At 54.3% G+C, this 9028-nt stretch overlaps 1 protein-coding gene and 1 long non-coding RNA gene across 2 annotated transcripts; both read right to left on the bottom strand.

Moving 5' to 3' along the window:
* Window positions 1-370: 370 nt before the first annotated feature.
* Window positions 371-5540, bottom strand: LOC111955732 (inactive histone-lysine N-methyltransferase 2E). The gene is given in 19 exon segments (XM_070442354.1): window positions 371-987; window positions 989-1075; window positions 1077-1207; window positions 1210-1379; window positions 1381-1489; window positions 1492-1563; window positions 1566-1634; window positions 1637-1667; window positions 1669-1767; window positions 1770-1925; window positions 2346-2422; window positions 2514-2883; window positions 2989-3609; window positions 3698-3933; window positions 4063-4231; window positions 4561-4644; window positions 4646-4855; window positions 5015-5146; window positions 5535-5540. Coding segments are annotated over 19 exon segments (2871 nt in total). The 3' UTR covers window positions 371-945.
* Window positions 5541-5655: 115 nt separating this feature from the next.
* LOC112079516 (uncharacterized) lies at window positions 5656-8390 on the bottom strand. The gene is made up of 3 exons (XR_002895963.2): window positions 8367-8390; window positions 6234-6305; window positions 5656-5710 (listed from the first exon to the last, which is right to left on the bottom strand). It is a non-coding gene; the product is annotated as an uncharacterized lncRNA (long non-coding RNA).
* Between the last annotated feature and the right edge of the window lie 638 nt (window positions 8391-9028).

Raw genomic sequence — 9028 nt, 5'->3', positions numbered from 1 at the left:
TATTTACAACCAGATTCCAAAATGGGATGGAGCCAATTGTACAAGCATAGGAAAGAAAAGAAGCAAATATATACAACCTGTTTCCGAGAAAGCTGGAGTAACCACCTATACATTAAATTACAATTTCTACAAATAACCAATTGATATTCAAAATATAAACCGCTAACGTCCTACCTACGGGTGAGACCTCACTTGGCTACCTCAGAAGACTACTGCACTCGTTTCACGCTATCACTCTTACTTTCTATCACTTCCCTTTCTCCCACTGACACACAGGACAAGACAGACACACCACATACAGTCCATAACAGCACCGACATGCAGCCTCTGGGCATGAAGCGGCTCCCAGAAGACATTTTCTGAATCACTGCAGCGGTGCACAGATATTTGGTTACACAGAGGAAATAAAAATAATAACTCTGTATTTTTTCTATACAAAAAGCTTTCTGTTTGCTATAATGAGCCACTAGATAAAACAATAAACGGTTAAGAAGAGCAGACAATAGAACAAAAGAGAGAAGAATGAAAGGCGGACTAAATGACGAAGGGGGGTGGACGGCTGGAATGTACATTGATACAGAAAGTGCGGGACCGTACAATAGAAGTCCAAAACAGACAGACGGTCAGGCACTCTCTCCGCCACAGGAGGGAAATTCAAAAGAAAACGGAAGGAGGGACGTCGGAGAGAGTGGGATGAGCACCGGGGGAATCTCCATCTTCATTTCAACACAAAGTCTCTATAAGATTGTTTCCAGTCCTTGTTTTCAGTTTGTCTTAAAAAGCACCCTTTATCCCACCTTCTCCTGTTTTCCATTGGCCATGTGTTCAGGTACATAGAAAATATTTACAGCTTTTTTGTGCTTGTTGTGTTTCCGCTGTCGTCAAGCTCTCTCAGAGTGAGTTCACAGGGACTGGCGGGCCAAGGGGGGGCCTGCATGGAGGCGGTCAGTGCCAACGTGTTCCGCTGGGCATCTGAGTGGCGGTGGGCAACGGCCTGGGCCGGCTGAGTCTGCTGCTGGGGAGGGGGAGGAGGGGGGGGCAGTCCAGTCTGCTGGTGGGGCGGGGGTAGGTGGAGAGGGCACAGAGGGGTTAGCTGTGTGCATCAGCGGGGTTGGAAAGCCCCCCAAGTTCTGAAAGTGGTGAGGGGCTGCACTTGCATGGGGAACACTGGTGGAGGAGGCAGAAGGGGGGGGTGGAGGAAGAGGCAGCCCTGGTGGAGTGACAGGAGGGTGCTGGCACTGGGCTGCTGCAGCTGGTGGGTCTGGCCCTGTGGGGGAGGGGGCGGAGGGGGAGGGAGGGAGGACTGGGGGGCTGTGGTCAGGAGGAGCTGGTGCTGCTGGACAGGAGGAGGCTGCAGGTTAACGTGCAGCAGGGCCGGCGGGCCCAGGGTGTTGTGGTGGGGGAGGGGGAGGAGGGGGAGTGGTAGAGCTCTGGTAGTGCAGGGCGTGGTGAGGAAGAGTCTGCAGGAGGGGCTGGCCTCCAGGGGGAATGGGGACGTCACGGCAGGCTTGAACCCAGGGAAGGATCCCACGGCGGGGGCTGACTGGCTGGGGAAGTAGGCCCTGAGGCTGGAGGTGCTGGTGGAGGAGGGGGAGGCGGAGCGGACTGTGGGCTGTACTGGGAGAAGGGGGGCAGCCTGGTTGAGCCTGTGGCTGGGACTGAGGAGAGCAAAAAGAGGAAGGCCCTCTGGCTGCGGTAGGGGAGCCTGGGCCTGGGGTTGGGGGAGTGGAGGAGTGAGGGGGCAGGGTAGGGGGCAGCAGGGTGCAAAGCTTGGTGGGGGTCAGGGGGGCTGTCTTGGGTACGGCAGGCTTGCTGGGCTGCTGTGGGGTGGCCTGGGAGGGGGTCCGAGGCCGGCTGTCATTCTCCTCCTCCTTCACTGGGCGACTGCCAGGCTGGGACGGGCTGCTGGGGCCAGGAGAACACGGCTAGGGAGGAGAGAGAGACTGAGCGAGGGAACGGGTAAGTCATGAACAATAACAGCCTACATCAGGGGTAGGCAACTACATTCAGCCGTGGGAGGATCTTTGTTGGAACGAATGGTTGGGGCGCACACTTCAAACTGACTACAAAAAGAAGTTGTATTTGAAAATAACAATCATGTCATACCTTGATTACATTGAGACACCATCACATCTCTTATTCTTTGTGGGAATACTTGAGAACAGATTTCCTGAATTAAACACATTTTTTGCAGAATTTTACAAACCAAAAACTAAAATCAAAACATTGATGGTTTTGGCCTGTTGCCGACCCCTGGCCTAAACTATAGGCTGTGTGATGGCTGTGTTTGGCAGCAGCATGTACTTCACATTACTGTTGGAGCCAGAAAGCAGAATGTTTCTTACCGTGTGGGTTGGGGTCCTCTGCAGGCTAGGAGATGAACAATCTCTGACTGGGGCCTCACTGCCCTCGGTCTCTCCATCTGAAACAAGCACACATTATTACAATTAAACTATCATCAGTAAAGAAGTTATGTCCAAGTGGTGTGTGTGTGTGTGTGTGTGTGTGTGTACCTTTGTCTTTGCTGTGGTCACTAAGCGACAGGGCTCTGTGGTAGCCACGCTCTCTTGCCTGCTCCACCGAGGTGGACGAGGTCCACTGTCCCTCTCCCCCCTCTCTCTCCCCCTCGACAGGGGGCTCTGTGTCCTCACTGGGCTGGGGGGTATTTGGCTCGGGCGGGGTGGGGGCCACTGCAGCAGGGGCCACTGGAGCTTGGGCTGGAGCCAGGGCTGGAGCCAGGGGTGGAGGCTCTTGGGTGGTCTCCATGGGCAGAGGGAACATCTCCACCAGGGTAGGTGTTGTAGAGACAGGCGAGCCGCATTCCATTTTGGAGCCGCTGCGCCGCGCCTCACGCTGACGTTTCCTGTACTCCAGCAAAGACACCTGGGAAAACACATGACATCACACGAAAACAGACATACCTTTATCAGTCCAGGAACCGTAACACAGCGTGAATGGGCAGGCTGAATAAAGAATATAGCAACTCACCTTCTTCTTCTGTGGGGGATTCTGTCCTGACCCTCCCTCTCCGGTGCTGTCTCCACTTAGTGAACGAGAGAAGGCCAGGGTTCCCCCCTCCTCAGGGCAGGGGTAGAAGAGAGACCCTGCAGCCTCTGTGAAGGGTCCTGCTGCCAAGGGTACTGGTACTGTCACTGTCACTGCCACAACACCAGCCCCAGCCACAGCCACCGCCTCAGGCCTGAAGGCCAAGATGGGCTCCAGGGTGTGTGAGGGGGTAAGGTCCCTCAGGTTAGAGTTGATGGGGGAGAAGGACAGACCCCCTGGCCCTGACAGACCCACTCTCTCTGGACTCTTCATCCAGGGGGGGAGGAGGGAGGAAGAGGCTGGATCTGTGGAGGAGGAGGGGGCCTCGCCTTTGCCCTCGGCCCCTGTCTCTGGCCCCTCCTCTCCCACACAGTCCTGGGACTCGGCGGTGGGGGGCTGGGGGCTCTGGGGGGCGCTGGTCTTGGCCTCGTGGGGGGGCAACACATCCAGACTGGGAGCCCTGACCYCTACACAGGGGGAGGAGAGCAGCGAAGGTGGTCGCTCAGCCTCTTGGGGGCTGGGTCTGCGACTGCCCTCTGGTGAGCTGTCCAGGGAAGACTCGCTCTGTGGACACAGGAACAGAGATATTAACACACCGCTCACTTCCCTCTATGAGTGTGTGTGTGTTTGTAGGTGAGAGTGTGTGTCTTACTTCCTGCGGGGCACTAAGTGTGTGTGTGGGGGTGCTAGGTAGAGGCTCGGGGCTCGGCTCCTCCGTACGGGTGATGCGGGGTGGCGTGGCCAGCAGCAGGGGTGTACCCGGCGTCTCTGATAGGTCGGCCCGGGTTGGCGTGGCGCAGGGAGAGRCGTAGGGGGTGGAGCTCTCTGACATGCAGGCGTCCAGCGGACACAGACCCAGGCGCCGCTTCTTCAGAGGAGTGGGCAACTCTATCACACACACACACACAGAGAGAGGAAGGAAAGGAAGGGTTACTCACATGCAAAGAAACAGACAAGTCTTGCATACAAGACTTATGGTCCTTCTAAGTGATGAGAAACACATTCCTGAGTCCTCACCAGAGTCCTCACCTGGTAAGGTGCAGCTTCCGTTGTAGGGGAGGGGGCTGTCAGAGTCCCCGTTGATAGGGGGGCTGAGAGGGCCCTCACTAGGCATGACCAGGGTGGGCCGGCCGCTGCTGGGTGGAGGGGTGGTGGTCTCCTCCTCTAGAGCCTGCTTCAGCCAGCGCTGTGGGGAGAAGACAGGGAGGGAGAGGACTTACAAGACATGTCAACACAAACACAAATCACGTTCACTGATCTCCAAGGCAAGCTACATCTTAGAAGCCTAAATCTCTGTTACTGACACATAATACGGTTAACCCCAGTCTGTCCCTCTGCCGGTTAACCCGGCAGTCTGTCCCTCTGCCGGTTAACCCCGCGCAGTCTGTCCCTCTGCCGTTAACCCCGGCAGTCTGTCCCTCTGCCGGTTAACCCCGGCAGTCTGTTTTTCTACCCTGCAGCTATACCTGACAGCCAACACTCTCTCCATTCCCTGCGAGGTGGTGAACAACATACCTTCTTGCAGGAGCCTGAGGTGGGCGGCGTGTCGGGCAGCTCGCGGGAACGCGGACGTCCGGTGGGCACCCCAGGGGTGGTTGGGGCTGCGGTTGGCCAGGAAGGGCGAGGAAAAGCGGACGTAGTGTTTTAGCGTGCTGTAGACGTGCGGGGCTGGGGCCCATGCCGGCAGGGCATTGAGCTGGGTGGCCAGCACCTCAGGGTCGCTGCTGATTCTCAGGGGCCTCTCCGGGCCCGGCTCTGGGTCCCGCAATGATCGTTCCTGCTTGTCGACGCACCACTCACTCACTAAGTGCTGTAGAGAGACAAAGAGAGAGAGAGCTTTAGTCAGAAGCACACTGCATTTAATATATTTGAGTGACATTTCACTAGAAGGAATAGAACATTCCATTAGTCTAAATAGAATAGTGACTAGTCGTGTTTAGGGGTGAGCACTGAGCCATGGCTAGGGTACCTTTTTAGTTTTAGGGGTACTTCTGCCCGGAGCGGTTTCTGTCAGGGCCGGGGAGCCACTGTAAGGGGGGCTGGTGTCAGGGCATGGAGGAGAGGCCTCTGGTTCGGGTCCCTGGAGGCCTCTACGTCTGGGCTATCATTGGCCAGGGGGTCCAGGAGTTTCCGCCGGGCGAACCGGGAGGTATGTCAGAGCAGGTGCGATGGTGCGCGCTCGCCCGCCTCTGCTGCCCGATGTGGGTGCGGCTCCGCGAGAAGCTCTTCCTCTGCTTGCTGCCTCGCAGCTTGGCCGGCGTGGGCTTGTTGAGACTCGGCTCCTCTCTTCACCTCTAGCAGAGGGCTGGGAGAGACAGGTTAGGTTCGAGATAGAGTAAGTAGCATAGTTTGGATGGGTTTATTAGTCACCTTCAGCTAACCCTTCAGATTATTGACAACATCCCTTTATACTAACGACCTGGTGGAAACCAACTGTGTCAGACGAGAGTCATGGCATAGAAGAACATGTTGAGTCAACTATCACTTACCGTCATGATTATTAGGAGACTGCATGTCGGCCTCGGCGGGTGGCAGGGGGCTCCTCCTTGATGCCCCCTTCTGACTATGGTGCCAATCTTCTCCAGGGCCTGCTCCCGCCTCTTCTCCTCTTCTCCATGCGGGCAAAGGCTGCAGGATGGCTTCCATCCTTCCTCTCTTCACGGGTCTGTAGAGGAGAGGACAGAGCAGTAAGCGTTAGTCCACGTGGCCTAGTCTCCTGCCCCACTGGGCCTAGAGGGGAGGTTATTTGCAACACAGACAGGCAAGAGGCAGTCTGAATAGCTAGCTGGCAGAGAAAATACTGCGGCGGCGCAGAACCACAGAAAAAGACCACCATTTCCCCTTTCAGTGGAGGAAAAAAAAACAATGGAGATAGAACAAGTAAAAACCCTGTTGATGTGAGAGACCAAACTAACTGGAACTGGGAGGTGCAACGTAACAATTAGCCCTTACCAAAACCATTCAGGGTGTGTGGTTTATAACACCACGGCTGCCTCCCCAGACTAGTTTTACCACCCCCAGTAGCAGAGACACACTGGGTCTGCCACAGGGAGCCGGTCAGTGGAGAAAGATGGAGGTGGTGGGGGGTTAGTATGTTTGTCAGTTAGTGGGGTCCCCTATGAGGTGGAGGGAAGGCAGGCAGGGCGGGGTATGTTTGGGGGTGGTGGGGGTTGGTGCGTCAGTTTTACCTCCGGTTTACTCAGTCCCAGACAGCTGGAGGCCCCCACGCCTTGCAGATGGGACTCCTCCGCTGGGCTGGCCTGAATGGTTACAGAGAGACAGCCTGGTTTAGAAGACAAGAGGCCCCGCCCCCCTAATAACACACATAGAACATACACACACCACCACGGTTCCCCACTCTAGGGGCTTCAGTGTGTCGCCGACCCTCAGGGATCCTCTGAGACAGGTGGGTGTGGGAGAGGTGACCTGGGCCTACTACAAGGTTCATGAAGGAGGCGGAAGAGAGAAGAGGGAGCATGATTAGGGAAGATGGCTGCTTATGCCCTTGTAGACACAATTCCAGTCAGGCTTCTTCACCTTGTCTGGGCTTACACCAGCCACATATCCAGTAGGAAGAACTTTATTTGGTGATTGATTGGAAGAACAGTGATATTCGAACCACAACCCACCACCACTGGAGCTCAGCCACATGTTCACCACCTCACCACAGTGTCATTAACCCATACTGAACCCACGACACATGGAAAGAAAACGAAGACATAGCAACCCAACCCAGAATCACCAACTTTCACCAAGGCTTGATGACAAGCAAACTAACCATACCATCTAGCAACACCCAACAACCGGACCTAGTGCAAACCAACAGTTAAACTGTGTTTTCTCATGCTCAAGTCCTTGTATCCCGGCACTACAAACCCGACAGATTCCATTTAACTATGAGTGTGGGATGAAGACATACCCCATGAACCAGGTAGAGCTACACACACAGACATCACCCTCAGTGTTAAGAGCCCATTGCAGACAGGCAGGATTGTTGTGGATTGGCGTGGTTGACCACATACATACCACCAGACCAGAGTTCGGAAGTTTGGACTGTGTACGTCAGAGGACTCTGACAAGTGTGAATCCAGAAGCTTCTCATCCTTCACCTACGATAGAGCTGTGGGTTCCCTCCTCCTCTTGGTACCAGCTTGCACCCTTCCCCTCGGAGGGAGGCGCTAGGCTACATATTGGGCGGAGTGTAGCCACAGCTGCTTACCAACTCAATATTAGTCGCCCTCAATTGCCAACAACTGAGACAAGTCCCCCGTTCGCACCAGCCACTCTCTCCCCCACTCCCCTACATCTCTCTCACCAGCTCTAGGGCTTAAATATCATTCAGCAGAAGTATGAGAGCCAGTGACCATTGGCTCCAGAACGATGAGGTCAGCGCTTTACACCTTGGGCCTCTCTTGTTAGAAAGGGAGCTCAGATGCCCAACACGAGCAGTGAGCGTATTATTAATTCCAGAGTCACTCATGTTGTGTATAGTGTGTGATATGACGTTTTATATACAGAGGCAGAGGCGTCCAGAGGTGGTACCCAACTCTAGGTCACCAGAGCGAGTCTTTGTGATGTCAGCTTCATGGGCAGGTGAGTGAGACTTGATTGGTCATTAGTATTTGGTCATTTCAAAACAGTTGGCCAATTCTGTACGTTGAGAGCGTCTGATACTCAGACACACAGGGAGAATTCCAGTATCTTACGTGTGTTGAGGCTAGGGCTCTTAAACTCAGCTGAATTTAGAGAGGAGGAGGAGGGGTAGGGGCCTGTGGCCCTCGGACGGGCCCAGATAATGGTTGCCAATGTGAATGCTTTTAGCCATAAAATTAACCACGTTTTTAGTATATCATGGAATATGGGAGAATTTGGTTTCCATCATAATATGACTATTACAAACATATAATGAGAGATACTCAGGTTAAATATGAATAGTAATCGTGCAAACGCGACTACGGTTTGAGGTGCGTTCTGCATGTATGGGATAAAGTGGAGTGATGCGACAGAAGAGCTGGGGGGACTGCTTCCGCGGCGGCTTAGAGCTCTATCAACTGTCTCGTAAAGCAAACAGGATAATGAGGCAGAGACCAGCAAGAAGTCAGGAGCAGATGAGAGTGAGAGCGAGGGTGATTTGCTGGGGAAATACCATCGCACCACACAAACAGCGTATCCCTCCAGAGGATTACTTGTTCTAGCTAGGGATGTCATGGACGTCTTTTGGGCCTTGTAGGAGGGCGGTGTGGAGGGGGTTGGGCGGGGGAGGGGGGTTATGGGCTGCACACAGCAGGGCGCGCATGGCAGCCCTGGCTCACAAACTTAACCATCTTCCTCTTTCTCTCTGCAATGTCTCCTTCTTGACTCCATCTCTACTTTCACTGCTAACGGAGTTATCAGGCTGGTCCTTTCTACACCTCTAAATCTGTTGGATCTCCTGTTAGAGGCGGGAGAGGTGCTTTATCATGGCACTGACCAACCACAGGCAGTCTGGGCTACAGACTAGAGGGCCTAGAGCAGTGAGGTGGTAGGTGGTAGGGGGGGGAGAGTGACAGTTGGGGGCACTGACGGGGACACGTGTGGGTTTGTCTGTCCAACAACTTGCTCAGAGCTTGTATTCGTCCTAGGCAGTCAAGAATAACATTGAAAACGCAATCCGCAACGACCCATTATCAAAGAAAGAGCGAGAGACCAGGCTCACTCTGTAGTGCCTTGTGAATACATTGTTTTGAGCCCACTCCACAACTACCATGTAAACCAACAACTACCCGGTCATATGTCAAGTTGTGGCCGTGTCAACAAAGGCTGTTTTGTGTTTCACATGACAGATGGTGGACAGCTTCCCTATTCACGCGTTCAGTTCATGGTTGTGCGTTGTTGTTCCGATAGAGATGCCTCGCATTCATCTCTGGACGTCAAGAGCCTTCTTCACCGTTCCTCCATTCAAGACCAAGGCCTGGAAACTCCAGTCCTCGGGGGCCTGATTGGC

This window comes from Salvelinus sp. IW2-2015, unplaced genomic scaffold (assembly GCF_002910315.2).
Source record: "Salvelinus sp. IW2-2015 unplaced genomic scaffold, ASM291031v2 Un_scaffold8308, whole genome shotgun sequence".
NCBI lineage: Eukaryota > Metazoa > Chordata > Actinopteri > Salmoniformes > Salmonidae > Salvelinus > Salvelinus sp. IW2-2015.
The sequence above is the reverse complement of the archived record's forward strand: the minus strand, read 5'-3'. Positions and strand labels throughout refer to the sequence as shown.